This window comes from Mixophyes fleayi, chromosome 6, assembly GCF_038048845.1.
Source record: "Mixophyes fleayi isolate aMixFle1 chromosome 6, aMixFle1.hap1, whole genome shotgun sequence".
Classification (NCBI taxonomy): domain Eukaryota; kingdom Metazoa; phylum Chordata; class Amphibia; order Anura; family Limnodynastidae; genus Mixophyes; species Mixophyes fleayi.
The window spans coordinates 181810368-181831191 of record NC_134407.1 but is presented as its reverse complement, the minus strand read 5'-3'; the positions used below and the strand labels follow the sequence as shown (position 1 = coordinate 181831191).

Below are 20824 nucleotides of genomic sequence, written 5' to 3'. Positions count from 1 at the left end.
GCAGTAATTTACTACCTGTGGCTGCTCTGATCACAAGTCTTTGTCAGGCAAAGGATCATGGGAGCAGCTTTTCTTGGGCATAGGTAGAATCCAGTTTTATACCAACACTACTCCAGAATTTGCAATTCAGCATTAAGGATTAAACTATGAGACGAGGAAGGAACTTCCTTACAAAAAAAAATCAGTATTCGTGTTGAAACCAGACCCAGATTTACATTTTACAACCCTAAATTCCCTTTCTTCTCTCCTACATCATATTGCCCCTCAACCAAATGCACCACTCCATGGTCTCAACCCCACTTCATCCAATCTGTATAAAATAAAAATAATATATACACACACACACACACATTTATTTTTTTATTTGACAATGGGAGTAGTTTGCCACAGGCCTCTACACAGGGGAATTGGCTATTCTGCTGACAGTCTGCAGGTAAAGGCTGCAAAGTGGGTTACACACAGGTACAGCAGTGCACCTAGGTTAAGGTATATAGGTTTAATGTAAACAATGTAAAAGTATAAGTGTGATTGAACTTACATGCTTTGAAAGTGTCTTTTCCACAGCTAACAGCAAAAATGACAGAGTGTGTCTGCAGTGAAGAGGAATTACAGAACACCTGCAAGAAACTCCATTTTTTAAAGTCGAGGTGAGAATGTCACCTGTCCATCAAGCTGTGGGAGGAGTCTCCAGTATAAAAACCTGTTTTGTGCTACTATACAGTGCGACTATCGGCAGAAAGGGAAACTGGGACTAGCCAGAGTTAGCTTGCTTCGTGTCATCCTGACGAAGGTTTGCTGTGTTATTGTGTTAAAAAAACATTATTTCAAGAAGGAAGTGTCTGTGACGAATGTCTGCTTAGTGTCAGTGTGCGTTAATTTGAATCATTTAGCTGTTACACAAGTTAAATATTTCCGTTAGATTGTTAAAATAATTGGCACTTTTATATTACAAATAAATAATATTATTATTATTATTATGAGTTTAGCAATAAGCATACTGCTAAACTGGACCATGGGGGCAGGGGAGAATTATTGGCATAGGGACCCATTGTTCGAGTCCCCCACACAGTTATAGTTCTTATTTCGAAGAACATGAATGCCAAATCTAAAAATTATATATATATATATATATTATATATATATATATATATATATATATATATATATATATATATATATATATATATATATATATATATATATATATATATACACACACATATACACACACACACATATATATATATATATACACACACACACACAGATCAGCCACAACATCACAACATTAAAACCACCTGCCTAATGTTGTGTAGGTCCCCCTTCGTGCCGCCAAAACAGCTCTGATCTGATCTATTGAGGCATGGACTCCCCAAAAACTCTAAAGGTGTCCTGTGGTATCTGGCACCAAGAAGTTGCAAGGTGTGTTCTCCATGGCTCTCACTTGTTATTCCAGCACATCCTACAGATGCTTGAGATCAGGGGAAGCTGGAGGCCAAGTCAACACGTTGCATTCTATGTCATGTTCCTCAAACCATTCCTGAACAATTTTTGCAGTGTGACAGGGCGCATTCTCTGCTTAAAGAGGCCAACAATGTTTAGGTAGGCGTTAAGTGTCAAAGTAACATCCACATGAATACCAGGACCCAAGTCTCAGCAGTACATTGCCCAGAGCATCACACTGCCTCCAACAGTTTGCCTTCTTCCCATAACGCATTCTGATGCCATCGTGCCCCCAGGTAAATGATGCACACGCACCCAGCCGTCTACATGATGTAAAAGAAAACGTGATTCAAATTGTCCAGGCCACCTTCTTCCATTTCTCCATGGTCCAGTTCTGGCACTGTCATTGTACGAGCTTTCAGCGGTGGACAGGGGTCAGCATGGGCACTCTGACCGGCCTGTGGTTAAGATGCACTGTGCGTTCTGATACTTTCTATCATAGCCAGCATTAACTTTTTCAGCAATATGTGCTACAGTAGATCTTCTGTGGGAATGGACCAGATGGGCTAGCCATCGCTCCACACATGCATCAATGATGCTTGGGCGGCAATGATCCTGTCGCCGCTTCACCTTCCTTGGACCACTTTTGGTAGATACTAACTACTACATACCGGGAACACCCCACAACACCTGCCGTTTTGGAGATGCTCTGACCCAATCATCTAGCCATCACAATTTTGCCCTTACCAAATTCTCTCGGATCCTTACACTTGCCCATTTATCCTGATTCCAACACACCAATTTCAAGAACTGACTGTTCACTTGCTGCCTAATATATCCCACCCCTGACAGGTGCCACTGTAATGAGCTAATCAAAGCTATTCACTTCAATTGTGACTTTAATGCTTTGGCTGATCAGTGTTAGCAGTCACAACACCGGCAGATGACAGATACAAAAAACTTCCAGCTTGGAAAAATGGTGCTTTTAATTCTTCAGGTCACAAGTAGCACAGAAGACTGTGTCAGGATGACACCAAGAGATCCTTGCTCTAGCTAGACACAAATCACCTGTCGAGCCACCTTCCAACTAGCTGGCATCGGTCGCCCGCCCACAAGAACAGTGTTTTATCCTCCACCCAAGCATTACAAACCAATCACAGAAAACAACAAACCTTTTACACCCATGTGGTACATCTTTGTGTTTGTATGCTGCAAGAGAAACCCAGAGAAAATGTAACCCTATCTGCAGCCTGTACCTGCAGACTCCACGGGAGCTCAACAGATTTTTCAACTTTATCTCCCACATGCAGATTCTAGTGCAGGTTTTCCAAATCTTCCTGCTGGGACTAAGCTTTAGACACAACGGTCTGCAAATTCTCTTTTCGGCACACTTTATTCATTTGCTTGCCCATCTTAGCTGAAGTAAAGCCAATTTGCACTGGCAACAACCACTCCTTGTTTTATTGAAGCCATTAAGCAACAAGCTTGATCTTTACATACATCCAGCAGTATCCATAGGCTAACAGCCAAACTTCTTTGCACAGGTTTTTTTTGGACCACACCCAACTCAGAACTTCGTGAAATCAGCAGATGTGACATTACAATAACCAGCGTTTTTTTTTAAAAAAACTTTTGCTTTCTTTCTAAAACAAACAGCTGGTAACAGTGCACAGTTCTATTGCTTTTTCTCTGCCTCGCCACAGACATGAATGTTTTCCCCAATGCAACTGAAAATTTGTTACTTGATAGTGGTATTCAGCATATTTCACTCACCACCATTGCATCTGATTGGATGGGCGGTCAGTGGATGACCTCTGTAATCCCACAATGACACCACTGTGATATGACACCCAGCAGATGACAAACACAAACAACTTCTTGCTTGGAAAAATGGTGCATTTTTATTGTACACATAACAAATAGCACAGCAGACTGGTTAGGGTGACACCAGACAAACCCTCACCCTTGCTAGACATTTCACCTCCCTAGTCATCGGCCAACCAGCTGGTCATCAGTCGCCCCATCCAAAAGTACAGAGTGTTTTATTCTCCACCCAAGCACTAAAAACCAATCACAGAAAACAACAAACCCTTAAACCAGTTTTTGGGCTGCAAGAGTAACCAGAGGAAATTTAACCAAGTCTGCAGCCTGTACCTGCAGACTGCCCGGGACCTCATACACACACTATTTATTTTTATTTATGTAATTATATATATTTATGGCTTTGAGTTAATTTGAATCATCTTATTGTAGGATACAAAATAAATATTTTCTATAGATGATTGTTAAAATAATTGGCACTTTTATATTGCAAATCATAAATAATAATTCAACTTAGTTCAGTTTAGCAACCAATGATCCTTGATGACTGTTGTTGGTAGCAGAAAATCCACAAAACATTAAAGATTTTGTAATCCAATTTGTCTGTCAGTTTGTACAATTGTTACCATCATTTATAGAACTATGCCTGATTTCACATAGAATGTCTCAGTATTCAACGAGCAGAGCACAGTAACAACAATAGTCTGTGATGTGACAAAAAATTAGTCAACCAAATGATCTTTCATACAGTACATTTGTATACTGTAAACACATATTTACTATTCACATGAACAAAAAGTATAACATGCAGTTATTTCCTGTGCGGACTGACATGTGCAGGTCTGCACTTATGTATGGGTAAATATTAGTTTATTATGTAAACAGTCATTAAACACTGCTCTGTACAATGACATAGTTTTGACTACCGGTATATATTTTTGTAACACCACATTTATTTATAACAAACAGAACTGCTTTCTGTATTTTGCGAGAAAATAATACATCCCTAGATGAAAGTGTGAGATACAATGAGGAAGGTGGAATAAACCAAGGCAATGAATTAAGTAACAGGAGTGAAACACAAAGAAAATGTATTTCAATAAGGTGGATGGTAGGTTAATTTAACAACATGATAACAAAAGGAAGCACAGAGAAGTCTGTCTAGCTCATTTCCATTCAGTCACTGTCAAAAACAGTATTTTACTATAGAAAGCCACAACTTTGACAGGACAATGACATGATTGTGATGTGCAATATGTGCTGATGGTACTTTGCTATGCAAACATATACATGCACACATAGCATTGTCCATGAGGTTATCAGAAGCTTCTCCCAATACTCTTTACAGGCATCTATGCAGAGGAAACCCCCCACCCTTATCGCCTCTTTGTCATTAGGGGATGTTACCACCATAGTAATAAGTGGAAAAAAAAAAAAAAGTAAAGTATAGAGCAGTGGAACCCAAACTTTCCTCAGTTCGAGTCACCATTAGGGTCTCCTATAATTTTTTCAAGGCACCCTTAAGCCCAAAAAATTACCAAGAAGTCCCCCGCCTTGCTTACTACTGGCCTTTGCCGAGGCACCCCTGTGAGATCGCCACGGCACCTCAGGCAGCCGTGGCGCACAGTTTGGGAACCACTGGTATAGAGTTTTATATCTTTATTGTTTGTGCTTTGTAGCATGTCAATATCTCATTGTCACAGCCCGTGTTGCATTTTTTGGGAGGGGACCTGTTTGCCGGCCCTGGCAGTTCCTGAGTAACAACCCTGCTGGCACTAGTAACAGTCCATTTTACAGGGCTTGATGTACTGGAGAGGTCTAAATGTATATAGTACTTTGTAAAGTGTATAGGTAGTGCTGATTGGACAGCTACAGTGCAAAAGTATTACATGCACACAGGTCATGTGATCATCTCTTGCATTGACACATGGGGCTTTGCTGTTCTGCAACTTGGGGAGAATGGGGGTCCATTATTATAATAAAAGTTTTAGCTAGTTATTCTTTCAGCAGGAAAAGTCTGTATTTTTCAGATACTTCTATTGTTATACTCCTAACATAAATTTCTGGATTACATATACTGTAAAGAACATTGGTTTACATACAATACTACACAAATGGAGTAAACAGATGGGTCTGGCAGGCAGGTTACAGTCTGAATTCACCAAATACTCTGACACATCTCGTGATCGATAATAAACAGACTCTGGACAGAAACATTTAGTAAATGTCCAAACTTGTGTGTAATGTCCAATTTATCTGAATTAGAGAATACAATTAACTTTTAATGCAATTTCGCTATTCTAGGTTCATTACAATGCTGCTGGCCTTTCTAAAACACAATTCTGTCTGATATGATAGAGAGCTCTGAAGGATTGTGTATTACCCCAATGTCATTACATCCGACAGAAGCATACAGACTGAGTGGATTAAATGGAAGTATTGCGTCACCGTCTGCCAAACGCACATAACATGATAAATTGCAGCAACAGAGCTATTAGGATGAATATTTACTATCTTTGGTCAGCAGATACACCCAGTAGCACTATATATGCAACACTATTTCTTCAATTATGTGAATTACCAGTGAATTTAATGTAGGTGTCATTTTAATCACATTTCTGTAATAATGTAACCACTTCGTGACTCAGGTCTTCCCTTTATAAATCAGGCCAGTTTTCACTTAATCTTTTGTACTGTGGCAGTCTGACAGACTCAGAAACAAGGCAGTCAAAGAGTAAACAAGATTTATTTTTGGAACAGATCTGACTTTCATTTGGTAGCATATATTAATAAATACCATATTTTTATACGATTTGGTTTCACGTACAATTTTAAGATACCTATTGTTACTGCATAAACATACTTCAAAATACTGATTGATATCTTGAATACAGGGAGAACAAATGTGTGTGCTTTTAGTGAACATATGAAATTATATGGTCTGGAAACAAAAGGTGTATATTTTAGCTTTCAAAGACTAATGGTTTTTCTCACAGTACATGACTTCACATGCTCTACAATGAGACACACTGAATATTTTTTTTTATTGGAAATGTAAGTAAAAATATATATATTTTCAATTACAACTGCATTTGGAGTGCTGTATTTTCATCATGATTTACAGGGATACATGCATAAACTTTACATGCTGGCTGTAGCCCTGGCAAGACCAAAAAAATAATGGCGTGCATTTTGGCTTTCTAGTGAAAATTATTCCATAAGTGATTTTCTACATGTTAATGGCTGCATGTGGCAGCCCCTGGGACATTGAATACATTTCTAAGAAAGATTTTTAGCAGGACTTTTTGGCTTAACATGTGGCAACAACAATAAAACTTCAGCCAACTTGAGATTCTTTGGACAGTTTTTTGCAATTGGGGACAGTGTACCAGTATCTTATCTTGTAGAAACAAACCTTTCCTGTTCACCATCGTTGTTCCACAGGCAACTGTACCCTGTTCATACAATGCCTTTACAATTGGAATGCTGGCACAGTAGTTGTCTACATATAAATTATTTCTTGGAGTAGTCTTGGGTAAACATTTCTGGACCAGTTCTGTCTAAAAATCCAACGTTCTTTAAGATTTCACAATGTGACATGGGCATCATTTCTTCCTATATAGTTACATAACCTGTCTATTTAAATTCCTAAGCACTGACAATGAAGTCTAACTCACCATATACAATTAGTAAAGTGTGTGTATATATATATATATATATATATATATATATATATATATATATATATATATATATATATATATATATATATACACACACATATATATATACACACACACACACACAGTGTCTTTCAAAAGTATTTACACTCAAATGTTTTCTTTTTTATATCAAAACACAATCTCAAATCTCTTATATATTTACTTTTATAATAGGACATGGCTTTATGTTCAAAAACAAAGAAAAACAAACAAACCCTGAAATATGCTGTTAAGCACTGTACGTTAATGTTTTGTAGAACCACCTTTTTCCAAAATAACAGCTTTAAGACAAGTATGTACCAGCTCTGCATTCTGTTCCATTCACCCAGGCAGTTTTACTACATGATGTCCAGGTTATTCAGTTGATGCTAGTGCAAACTAATTTTCAAATAGGGCTACAATCTCAATTCGGCTGAAATCGGTGCTATTACTTGGAAAGATGCATATTTTCTACCACAAACGACCAGACGTCAGTCAACTGACTATTTTGTGGAAGAATGGTACTGCATCCTCTATGCACGAACACTATAAACATACTAAATTAATCTAATATCCGACACAAAAGGCAAATGAATAAATAAAAACCTGCAAGCAAAGCATTTAACTGAAGGAAGAGAATTCAACAGTTTTGTTCTTTTCACTTTATGACAATGTAATTATCTCCTATTCATGGTCACACACAGTATCAATGTGCTACAGATATGAATGAGGCTCCAGCAGTGTTTGTGGTAAAAGGTGTAATTAAGGGCTGGTATTAGTAGGACTTTAAAGTGATGTTTTTACTTCTTCCAGCATCCCCACTCCCACATGACCCCGAAATCCCACCAAAAGTGTTTGCAGCAAGACACTTCACAGTAGCATTCACCTATGTATGCACTAGACAGACAAATAGATACATTTACATAAAACTATTTTCAGTAAACACCAAATGATCCTTAATAAATGGCTGTCAGGATACTAACCAATCAAAACGTCAGGAGCCTAAAACTAAACTCTCTACTTATTTATAGTTCTTTAACATGACTTGTGGAGACTTCACTGCCTAGTAGTATAATGCAATGTGTTGCTATTCCTTTAAGACTGATCTTGTGTTATGCATCTAAATGTTTGGTGTAATAATAAAGCATTGTGATGTCAATAGTCTTATTTTCATTAATATTAACATGCTGCTTTGTACCACCAACTTTGTGCCATTTTTTATAATCTAGCCTGAATATTATAATAGACTGCCAAAAAGTAGGCTCCTATTTCCTTCAGACTAAGGTCCCACCATTCATGATTAGATGGTAGTGGTACATCTTCCACGTTCCAGCGGCTGTTATAACTGTTGGTCATGTAGCAGAATGTAAAGAGCCACCGCTTTGTATTAAACAGGAAAGGAAGCCTGTCTGCCTGCACCCCAGTGTCTTATCGGCATCTAATGGTCAATCAATGTTCCATTTAGTAATAAACTATGCTAGGATATCCCAACAAGATCAAGTTACAATTATACTACCAAATGAAAGCTAAGATTGTTATCAAAACACATTCCCTACAATTGAGACATGATTCTCACCACACTGGCACCTGTTGTTCCATAAATAAAGCCATACTAAAAGGGCCTGTCTGGGTCTGCACAACCTTACATATGCTAGGCTGTTCCCCTTTAAGCCACTAACAACGTCAAACTGTCCTACTGTATAGTACTGCACACAAGCACCAAAACAAGCAGAATGGGCGTTCAATCACGGGAGAACTAGTAGTGTACAGTACAGTGTGGGCCATTGAAACGTTTGATGGTGCCAGTGGACGGAGCAAAGGGCCGATTACAGTAAAACTAATAATTCCAGGTATTACAAGAGTTATGCTGATTTATTTATTTGTATGGATAGTGCTACATTTTGGGGCGGTTTTCTTTGTTACATTATTTCCCAGCATTCATAATATTACTTAATGTATATTGGTTCTGAATAGTTTCATGTTCAAGGCTGAATGGTGCTAATACTTTGGATGGTTAATATGCAGCACGGTTGTCACAAGAGCTGAATGTATTTTGGCAGGCTCTTAATGACAAATGAAAGAGAACGTTAATAAACATTGCCAAGTTGTTGTTTTTTGGCATCTATGTTCAAGTTCAACCTTTCTCTACACACAGTGGAAGCAGCCATTTTATCGTCTGAACAAATATTCATGAGAATGCATCTTATTAATTCACTAGGAACCAATTACACCTCTCAAGCACTTCAAGAATATTGGTTTAGCAGATAAACTGTTTGAGTGCACTAGAAGACGTATGGAATTCCTGTGTTCAACTTGTATTCACAAAACAGGGATTCATTTAGAATTAGAGGAAAGGCATATGGGGGGTTTCCATGGCAAAGGCCAGTTATCATACAATCATCCTAATTTATTTGTAAGGCGCCATAAAACTCAGCATTACATGATGGTCATAATGACAAATCATACAAAATACAAAATCACATTAAAAAAACAGAACAAGTACATATCAGTTTGATGAAGGAAGTGCAGACGTAAGATAGAGACAGAGATTTCTGTTCGTGAAAGGTTACAGTTCAGTAACACAGAAAGGAAAGATAGGTGGCCACAAAGAAAGTTACAGACAGATAACGGACTAGTTCCATACGAGGGTGGGCTCCCCTCTTTTGCTACATGGGGGAAGGGGGGGATGATGGTGGCAGATTTTATTAAGGAGAGGATGCTCAAAAGTGGACAACCCCCAAAAATGTCTACTTTGATGTCTTCTTGTAAGAAAATACAGAGAAATATGGAAATGAACAGAGGAATATAGAGATAGTTATGTATATAATTCTACCCAAAACGCAAAAAAAATTATATGTAACATTTGTAGCAATGGGAAAAAAATAAACTCACCAGTAAAACGCCACTTTGTCCCCCAGTTTCTTCTCTAGAATATTTCTGTCAAGAACATTGTAGCATATATTGGTGACAGCTCCCTTCATCCATTTGATAAAGATCTTCCCTTTGGTAACATCAAAATTGTATTTCAGAAGTGGCTGGGACGGAGGAACCCTCCAGTAGAAATCCTTTGCGATTTCACCCCAGAATTCTGTACAAATAAAGTGACAAAGGTACAATAAATATAAAGTAATGTTCACGCTTTTGCACATTTTAAATGGTTTTCATCTGTTTTCATAACAAATAGATCAGAAGCACACTAGAATGTACAAGATATGGAATATCACTTGTTATTGACATGGAGATCATATTTAATTTTTATTTTTAAACATGTATAATGCTTTTGTCATGTGTTATGGTGTACCTAGCCATTTGTTTCGATGAATGAGCCCTGCACAATGCAAGACAACTTAGACAAGAACAATGGTGTGAATTTCGAATACAGATTAGGGTGGACGTGTGCTCGCTGTACTAGAGTGAATAATTGTGCCAACATAATGGTTTATGCTTACACCAACCTAAAAAAAAAATAAAAAAAGAAGAGCTATTCTATGCTGTTTGCTCATATAACTGATTAAAGCACAGTTGTGTGTAACCTTAAAGTAGTAACGGTCAACTAGTTAAAAAGATATCTGAACAGGGATGATAGCCTGATGCAGCTCAGACCAGGGAGTAAATGTATCATAGTCCGGTTTTTTTCAACTCGCCGGAAATCGGCGAGTTGACAGCTAAAATTTAAAGCGGCGCTGGCTTGTAAAGGCGAACTTGCCTTTACAAGCCAGCGCTGCTTTAAATTTTAGCTGTCAAGTCGCCGATTTCCGGCGAGTTGAAAGTAAAAACGGACTATGATACATTTACCCCCAGATGTGTATTTGTCAGCCAAGTTTAGATTTAAAAGTAAATCTCCTTCTCTGGTCCAGCAATTGAGAATTTCTTTACGTACTCATACTGCAAAAGGCTGATGCCAATGTACAAGAGATTGGATGCCGTGACAATGCCCAGAGCAGGGTTACCCAATTAGACCCGCTTCCACCACGCACACAGTGACTAGCAGCTCTAGGTTCAACAGAAGGATGAGGTGAGCAGCTATCTGGGACACAGAAGGTTCCTTGCTCCTCTTGCACAGCAGCAATGGGAGCTACAGAACCAATTGTTTTCCCCCCACACGGTGTTAAAATGTGGGTGAGTGGGGACACCTGAATAAATTCAGAGGAGAATGAATCGGTTTAAGGGCAATTAAAAACAGACCCAATAATCGCAACACACCAGCTTATCAGCACCCAAGGCTCCAAGCATCTGATTTCATACAGGTCACCTTTCTGGGGTACCTTCAAGAGATGACTCTTCAGACTCTGAACAGCAGATGGGAGAAAATGTAATATAGCGAAGATTTGTGAAAAGTGTACCAAGACTGATGGTGTTAGGTTATTAAAAGAGGTCAAGGAGACCTCTTGGTGAGAACAGATCTGTGCCATGTCACTGAAAGGCTTAACAAGGCCAGAAAACAACATAACCCTTCCTGAGATCTCTCAACTCCAGCAACCATTAATCCACCAAACATTCGCTATATCACCTGCCTCTCCACTCGGTTACAGAAAACTGTGGTTACGGAAATATCATAGTAGGAGCCTTCAGCCACATTGGATGGAACACACTTCCAACCTTTCCTATGAAAAGAGCGATCAGGCTTACTCAAGCTACCCGACAAACCCAGGCCCACCTGCTTATCATGCTAAAACAAAGTAGAAATACCTATCGTAGACAAGGAGAGGCTGCCCATCTCTCCCCTACAAACTCTCCAAATAGCATTCTAAAATACCTTGGCCTCATGGTCCCACGCAATCAACCCTCTTCTGTCTGAACCTACAAGTTACGCTAATGAAGATCCAGAACCTTACTTATTGGGATCAACCTCACTTTACATGGTTAGGGAATGTATAGGTGTTTTTATTGTGGTATATATTATTTTAAGCAATTTTTGTTAATTTATTTTAATCAAATCATATCTTAGATCATTAAAAGTACTGATTGCCTCAGAAACAAAAAGGAGTTTATTATAAAGTCTGAAACTTATGCTAGATTGTTGGCTGGCATCTGCATTAATCTTTGAAAGTCTCATAGTCTCTGTGAGAGATTGTGCGATTTCTGTAAAGATTTTACCAACGACTGGAAGCCCAGGTGAGCATGCCGATTCATGTGTACACACCTACATGATTTACCATCATGTCTGTGCTCCTCATCTGTCATAACCACTTGCTGAATAGATCGAGACTCTGCACACTCTATGGCAGGCCTGTCCAACCTGCGACCCTCCAGGTGTTGTGAAACTACAAGTCCCAGCATGCCCTTCCAGCTATCAACTGGTTGTCTACTGGCAAAGCATGCTGGGGCTTGTTGTTTCACAACATCTGGAGGGCCGCAGGTTGGACAGGCCTGCTCTATGGAGATCTGCACATACACACTTCCACATTTGCCGGACATAGTTTCATCGTTGATCATGATTTTTAGTCAGTTTAGAAAATCAAACGATACAATGTGCTTTGGTACCATAAAACACGATCGCGGGAATGTACATATGAATGCGATATTGGACCTAACAGTCGTTGATCGTGTGATTGGCACGATAATTGGTTGATAAACTTGCAGGGCCGGAGAAAAAAGGTGTAAGTTTGCTCCTGGACAAACCATGCTACAATTCAAGGGATGCAAATTAGTTAATTATTTTGCACATAAGGAAAATACCGGCTGCTTTTTCATGTAGCACACAAATACTTGATAGCTTTATCTGTACAATGAAATTTAAAGTTAATCTAGGACATTTCCTATGCCAACTACAAATTTGTCCCCACATTTTAAATTCACCTCCCCCCAAATCAACATAGTTTTGCCAAAGTGCAAATTTACTCCTTTTTATGCTTTGCTCTCCTTAATGACTCAGGAACAGAAGGGAGGATGTTCCAAAATTCTCCTTGCAGTCTGGGGAGTGGGTCTGTGTTCTGCTGTCATTCAGGCCAAAGTACACTAACACGGAGAATATGAGTGAAATGGGACAGATATACTTGAGAAATGTGGCTGTATAATATATAGGAGAACTCAGTCAGAGGGAATATACTGCATTATCTCAGAATATGACGTTAAGACCGAGAGTCACAGCTTTAAGTGAGTGAACCCAGAGACATCCTGCTGGGAGCAGAGGCAGCAAACATATGAATGATGTTACTCTCGCAGAGGAGGGGTGAGCAGTGCTGAGAGTACACTAGCAAGTTAGTGTCAGACCCCAAACAAGGGAATAGTCACCCCTGCAGAGTAGGGATGAGTAAAACACTGCTGAGAGATAGGTGTGTGTGTATTGAGGCAAAATGATACAAGTTTAAGAACTGTGGTGTAGGAGGCAGGAGTTGCACATATTTGTTTTACTGTTTGCTACCCAAACATTGTGCTAGAGTGGAGGAGATGTCTTAATTAAAGACCTCTTCCAATACTTTTACAGAGAATCTGCACTGCCTTGCAATGAATGTCTAGCAGTGATGATTGCTGCCAATGATTTGTGGATCTCCCAAATCCACTTGCAAAATGTGCTTTTGTCAACAGTAAAAATAATCCTGCCGCACTCCCCTTTGGTCTGTTATGTATTTGCAAACAATATGTAATGGTTGTGTAGCATGTACGCTGAAAAAGATTTTTACATTACAAAGTTTAAGTTGCAAAATCCTTGTTCTCTTTCACACACAATTAACCTCAATAAAAAAATAAAGATATATTATAATAGCACATTTAGATTTGTGTGTGCTTTTTAAAGCCTTCAGATCTGTGCTCTTCATCTGACAACCATCTACAGATCGTGTACACTCTACAGAGATCTGCCTACACTGCTGATCGTGAGTACGTAAACAGTTCCACATTTGCCCGACATTGTTTCATCGTTGATCGGGAATTTTAGGAAGTTTATAAAACCAAATCAGCAGAGGCAATGTGCCTTGGTAAGATAATACATGATCGTGGGACCATACACAATCTTGCAATATCTGCACGACAATCAGTTTCAGTTTGATTGTAACTATATATCTGTATCAGCAATTTTTCAGCGGACATACTACACTACCACCATTACATATTATTTGCTAATACATAACAAACCAAAAGGGAAGTGCGCCAGGATTATTTTTATTGTGTAAAAACAGAGTTTCTATTTTGCAATATAGAGATGGTCTGGCGACCCAATATACTGGGACATCTATTACAGTGGATCTCCACACAACAACACCAGCGTCCCCACGTACCAGACATTGCTGTAAAACGTGCATGTGCCGGGGACCCTCTGGTCACTTATGCCCACACCCAAGAGCTAGACAAGTCTGATAGAGAACAAGTGAGGAGGTGCATTACTCACCTATGCACCCCGAGGCCCACACACACCGAGACAGGGCTTACACTACATTTATATTTACTCTATATTATAGTTTCTTATTCTCATCATTTACATATTAGCCTGAAGTTATTGTCTGGGTACGTATTGAATATTAATGAAAATGTGCTCATCACATGATCCAGAACAGAGGTGTGCAAACTGTGGCTCAGGTGCTATAATGTGTTTTTGGGGCCCCCGAATGTCAGATATGCAATGTATTCAATGACAAACTGACACTTGGAGACTTTTAACAATGGTACAATTGGGGCCACAACGAGAAAAAAAATAAAAATAATTAAGTGCCACTGACCTAGGCCCTAGTACGTCTGGGTACACCGGTGGCAGTCGGCATATTGATGCTGAAAACCCCAACGCTAATACCGACATCTTCAGGACGAACGTGTCCTACCCGACGCACTTACAATGACAACTGTTGTGAAATGAGACTTCAAACAGTTGCGATGAAGGAAGAAGCCGGCGTCGCTTAATGACGTCACTGTGAAAGGCGACGGTATTATTGCTGCTGTTAGGGGGGGGGTAATAGAAGTATGCGGCGATGTACAGTGTAGTTTACAAACGCTTCTAAATTGAACTGTGAAGTCGCATTTAACAACAGTCGCCATTGTAAGTGCGTTGTGAAGGACACGTGCCCTGAAGATGTCGGGGTGAGTGTTGTTGAGGTTTTCAGCATCAATATACAGTACCCAACCGGGTACATACTACAGGTTTTTAAGCCGATTATCACACGATAAACAACCATTTGACCTAATGTTGTGTTAGTGTGTACGCTACAACGATGAGCGATTATCTTTCCATAGCTCATCGTATCGTTTGATTCGATTTTTAAACCAAACTAAAAATCTTGTTCAACAATGGAACTATGTCGTGCCGATTCTGCAGTGTGTATGCGCTCAGGACCGGCAGTGTCCATAGATCTCTATTTCGATCTTTTCAGCAGACGGTTATGTTACAGATGAAGAGCACAGACCTGAAGGTAAATCTTGTAAAATGTGTTTAGTGTGTACACATGAACCGGCTGCTGATCAGGTATTTTTTTTTTCAGTCGATGGTAAAATCGTTAACGGGAAAAAATTTCTGCAGCGTGTACCCGTCCTAAAAAGTGCACAAATATAAAGCAACACAGGAACATACAGCAATTTGTAGGTACTATAACTGCACAGCTCCTGGGATAAATTCAGCCTTATTAAACGAATGGTCTGTCATTAATTCAGAAGATGTACGGCTCACTCAAGGACTGTATTAGCTATGTGTAGAGCCATCAATTTCCCTGACATGTTATATCTGGCTGATGCTGAAGTTCATGTGATGTACGGCTCTGAAGTCTGACACAGCATAAAATATGAAGAATTTCATTAATGATTGGGGTTTTGTACAACTATGTTCTACTTTTTAAATGGAAATACAAACTCTAAAAAGGTTTTCATATTCTTCTTCGGAGAAGAGCCGAGTCGCTCACTCCAGATCTTACTGCTAGAAACTGCTTTGGAGACTGTCAGCTACTGAGAAATATGAACTGAATACTGGTCTTGACAATTGATATTGTCAAGACCAGTCCCATAGATTGTAAGCTTGCGAGCAGGGCCCTCTTACCTCTCTGTCTGTATGTATTACCCAGTATTGTTTTATTACGGCTTGCTCCCAATTGTAGAACGCTATGGAATTTGCTGGCGCTATATAAATAAATGTTGATGATGATGATTTATAAATGTACTTCCCAATGTACACAAAAAGTAAATTGTTGGCTCATGAAGAAGAGTTATAGTAGTTACTATAGTAGTCTCCAGGGAAGGGAAGGGCCAGATCATTCTTAGCGGGTAATGCAACTTTAGAGAGGAGCTGTATATAGCACCATACTGTGCTGAATAAGTCATTTAGATTTATAATATAAAATACTAATTTAATGTATATCCAGCTATTGGTGCACTTACAAATCCTAAAAAAACATTCAAGAAAAAATGTAAAAAGGCATAAAAGTGAAATTTTCAGATTGTTTTCAACAGAGAAAAAAAAATTCTGCAAACACAAAAGCATTGATACGGCACAGCCCCCAGGGAGCACCGACAGGTTAATTTTTTCAGCTTTGCTGATTAGCTGGTTAATTAGTGCAGTTTCTTAGCACTCCCAGTAATCACAAAGGGATATGTTTGAAGGCCTTACTTCCATGTACACATGGCAATTATATGACCTTCAACATGTCCCATTTCGCCCAGTACACAACTGTCTTCTTCCATATTTATACTTCTTTACTTTCTTTTTGCTGAATTAATTGACTGATGAGTATAAAAGGGTGTTATATATAAATGCATGCATTTACAATGGGCTATTACATTATATTTACAAACATTACTATTGCTTCGTGCATCTGAAAAGTTCATGTTGAAACTCAAAAAAAAAACAAAACAGCTTAATATGAGTATGTATTAGTCCATACATCACTTTCACTTTGTGACAAGGACTCCCATCATTTTGAAATGAACATCCAGGACACGTTTTCGAACCAAGGTTTGCTAAGGCCATAATATCCCACTCATACTTCCCGTTATGTCATAAATTAGTTAAAATGCTAAAGAAACTTATCCCAACTTGTCCTGTTAATTTGGACATATCAGGAATTTAAATGTTCGGAGAATAAACAGTTTGTGTTTGTGGATGCATTAAAAGCATATTATATATAGAACAAAGAGTACATGACCATTCCCAGTATTGCAAAGGTCATGCTGAAAGTCATTTAATTATGGGAGTTCAGCTCCTTGAACTGTACATATTCAGGCATGTCATTTAAGTGCACTGTGTAAACAGCCATTTTGTGTGCAAAATTAGTATTCTTCAGAAAGCAGCCAATCAACTCACTATGAACCAGTGACATCACTGAAGAACATCAGGATCATCACTGGTTCCTGTTGAATTGATAGGTTACATTCTCATGATCATTGGTTCAGCAAATAAAATGGCCGCTTACACATTATATAGACAACAAGTGCAAATTTAATCCTATAAGTCTATTTAGTTTTTTCTATTTTTTGACAGGCAGCCAATTTCCATTTGCATATTATGCATAGTCAGGCACAATTAAAGGTGACAAAACAAATTCTTTAATAAGTTAATAGGGTGTTTTCTGCATGTGAAAGTACCAATTATCTCAAATAATTACCTATAAAAAAAAACTTGAATTTGCATGTTCTTTTGGACTAATGAACGGTTATCAACTCTGTATCGTCCAACCCCACCCACTAAAAGTCAGCCATAGAAATGGTGTATAACATTTATTATAAAACACCTCACAGGTTATATATACTCCACTCACCACTGGGCTCCCGCACCGATCTCTCGTACATCTCCTGGTATTTCTGAAAAGAAGAGATGTGGGCTGTGGCACATACCACCGGGGCAGGAGGGTACACATTAGCAATAGACATGACAACTATATAACAGCTGTGAATACCAACAACAAGGTAAAAATCCCCGCCTATTAAAATCACACAGTTATATGAATGTAACACACAAATATATATAACACTATAATAGCAAACTACACCAACATATGTTGCATAGCACCAAGAGCAGCCTCTAATATTTAACTTTTACTACATAAAACTAAAAGCTGTAAGTTTGGATTGCTGCAAATCAATTACAAGACTTGACAGTTCTACAACATACAATAAACAAGAGCAGCCCACATACAATGCTGCAGAGAGAGAAGCCAGATATCTGTGTACAATCAGACTACAGCAGTCATATCTATAGTTCTCTAGGCAGACAATACTGCAGCACTAAACACTGTTGACAACACAACTGATATAAACCCACTCACACTTCCTGAGAGTCAAACAGAATATCCTACACCACAGCCAGTCCCATTCAAATGGAACATCAAGAATATCGTTGTTGATTGGTTGCAGAATAACAAACCAACAGGCTAAACAATACAATAATGTATCTCAAAATCCTGCAGGCTGCAACCATATGCATAGAACAGCAGCACTGACAAGCATAAAATATAATCCACTCTAGCGGGAAACGATCAGAAAATGAAGTTTCATTCAGTACTGAGAGCCACAGGAGGGTGACAATGACGGGGATAATAACATGCAGCGTGGCTTGGAAGGTGAAGAGAGACCTGTTGAGGCAGCAGCACAGAGGAGTGAGCAGTCCTTCCTCATGTACACGCTGCTGACCCTACAGAGGAGGGACTATTTACACTGTACATTATAAGACACAGGAAGAAGGAGACTGTGCTCAGTGCACTGCTGCAAGGTGCCTCCTGCCGTCTGGAGGAGCACACAGCTCTGACTGTAACACTAACAGCCATGGGTGCGGCTCTGGGGAATATATTGTATGAAGAGAGGCTCAGTTTGTAGCGTTTACAGACAAAAAAATATTTTAGCAACCGAGAGACTGAAGCCAATGAGAAATAAAAGTCTAAAATGAGCTCTGTGTTCTCTTTAATGTAAGTACAATTTAATAAAACATATCCTTATCTAGAGAAAGAATAGTCTGATGTCCAAATTGAGTTTCTCATGTAGGGAAGGTGTCATGTATAGCAGACAACACAATTAAATTATGCAAGTTAAATATTATTATTATTTATTGGGTGGGAGAGACTAATAATGGCTTTTGTTCATCAATGTATTAAATGCTGCATTTCAGTGGACTTGGATCAGGAATTGATCCAAGGTATAGTATGGGTAATGCAGTAAGCAGTGCAAGGTCCAAGAACCAGAGCCGTAGCTTAACATTTTAGTGCCTGGGGCAAGAAAGAATAATTCCACCCGCCCTAGCCATCAAATTTAACCAAATGAGCCTAAAATATTCATAAACTGCATCTGCTCATAGAATGCATCTGGTCAAAAATGTAATGAAAATCCAGTATTGGACCCCACTTTTACCATTCTTCCAAACAGAACACATCTTCTCACATATACATCCCATATTTCTGCCTTTAAAATGCAGCCTATCAATTAACTACGAAATACCGCATGACAAGTCAGTCCTCCTGAATATTAGATAGGGAGAGCCTCAATGACACCTAACAAATTAAGTTGCATACTGGTTCATCTCATAAATGGATAAATAAGTTAATAAACTATGCATAGTTAATAATAAACACCACTATCATTGGTTACACTGCTTGCTCTTCCTTCAGTTAAGTATCAGCCAGTCTCACTAAATATTCACAAATTTATGTCTCAGAACCATTTCCCAAAAATCAGCAAATCTTGTATTATTCTGCATTTCTGTACTGACGCTTATCTCCTGCCTGGCAGTCAGTTAGTTAAGGACAAGGCTACCACTGTTTTTCTGCCAATAAATACTAGCACTCCTGCAGATGTTTTGAGCCAAAAACTACTATTAATTGCCTGCTGCTAGTTAACTATTGACTAGGTGGTACGCGTAAGCCAACATTTTTAATTATTTTCCAAGGACGCTTTGCTGCCGAGCTGGGTCATCTACTCAGGTAATGTGATACCGTCTGGGCAAACCTTGGAGCACAACAATACCCATAATGTCACATTTACTGAATGTGCTAATACTATACTTTTTTGCACTTTAAATACTATTTTTCAATAAATGTAAAGCGTAAAGAATATGAGTGCGTGGTAAGAATTGCATCTAACATGCAGAAACATTGAAATTTTATTGTCAACGTGAAAAAATAGGGTAAAATAACAGGGGGAATACCTGCAAATGTTACTGAAACTAGCATCTATTGCCCAAATCGATTATGGCCCATCAGTGTATATAAGAACACACAGACTCATAGTTGTACACAAAAGAGGCAAACATTTTCTGAGACAATCCAATATACAACTTAACAATAATCAATTCATGAGGTAATTTTTCGGATTCCACTGATTCACAGACCCCAAAAGGACCGTTCTTATTTAGAATTGTGTGGGACTTCATGAGAATGTAGGCATGGTTGTTGGAATGCCTTGCGTGAATCAAGGGTTCATTTACGTTATTAGAATTTTGTCTGGATAAATATTGGATGGTATGCTTCTGTGCTCATGAATTAGTACAGCTCACAAAGGGCTGCCTCCAATGTGTGTAGGTGAAGGCTATTATTATTATTATTATCTTTAACTTATACGGCGCCACAAAGGGTCCGCAGCGCCGTACATTACATATACAGAAAACAGAACCAAGACACAACATGATACACAAATATATACAAACACAGGTGACAGGGTAAAGCAAATCAGATTATATCTGACAGATAGTGAAAGGGATGGTAGAAATCAACAAGGCCGAAGCTTAATAAAACAGGGAAAACAGGGCAAGGGAAGCAGGCCAAGAGGTACAGAGGGTGAAGGAACAGTAGAAGGAGCACACAAGGAAAGAGGGCACTGCTCATGAGAGCTAACAACCATATATGATTTAATGTAGGATTACACACCAACCCACAGCTAACCTCAGTAGAGATATGATAGCCATCTTTATAAATATATTCCTTTGGCTAAATTCCCTTAGGAGCATTTCAGAAAATTATCTA

At 38.8% G+C, this 20824-nt stretch overlaps 1 protein-coding gene across 2 annotated transcripts in view; it reads right to left on the bottom strand.

Moving 5' to 3' along the window:
- Positions 1–18584, bottom strand: part of ACSS2 (acyl-CoA synthetase short chain family member 2) — a 40684-nt gene extending 22100 nt beyond the window's left edge. For both annotated transcript variants that reach the window (XM_075177472.1, XM_075177473.1), the window contains exons 1-2: positions 17636–18584; positions 9858–10053 (exon numbers count right to left, since the gene is read on the bottom strand). In XM_075177472.1, coding sequence (XP_075033573.1) covers positions 9858–10053; positions 17636–17747 — 308 coding nt within the window. In that variant the 5' untranslated portion in view covers positions 17748–18584. The remainder of the gene's footprint in view (positions 1–9857; positions 10054–17635) is intronic.
- Between the last annotated feature and the right edge of the window lie 2240 nt (positions 18585–20824).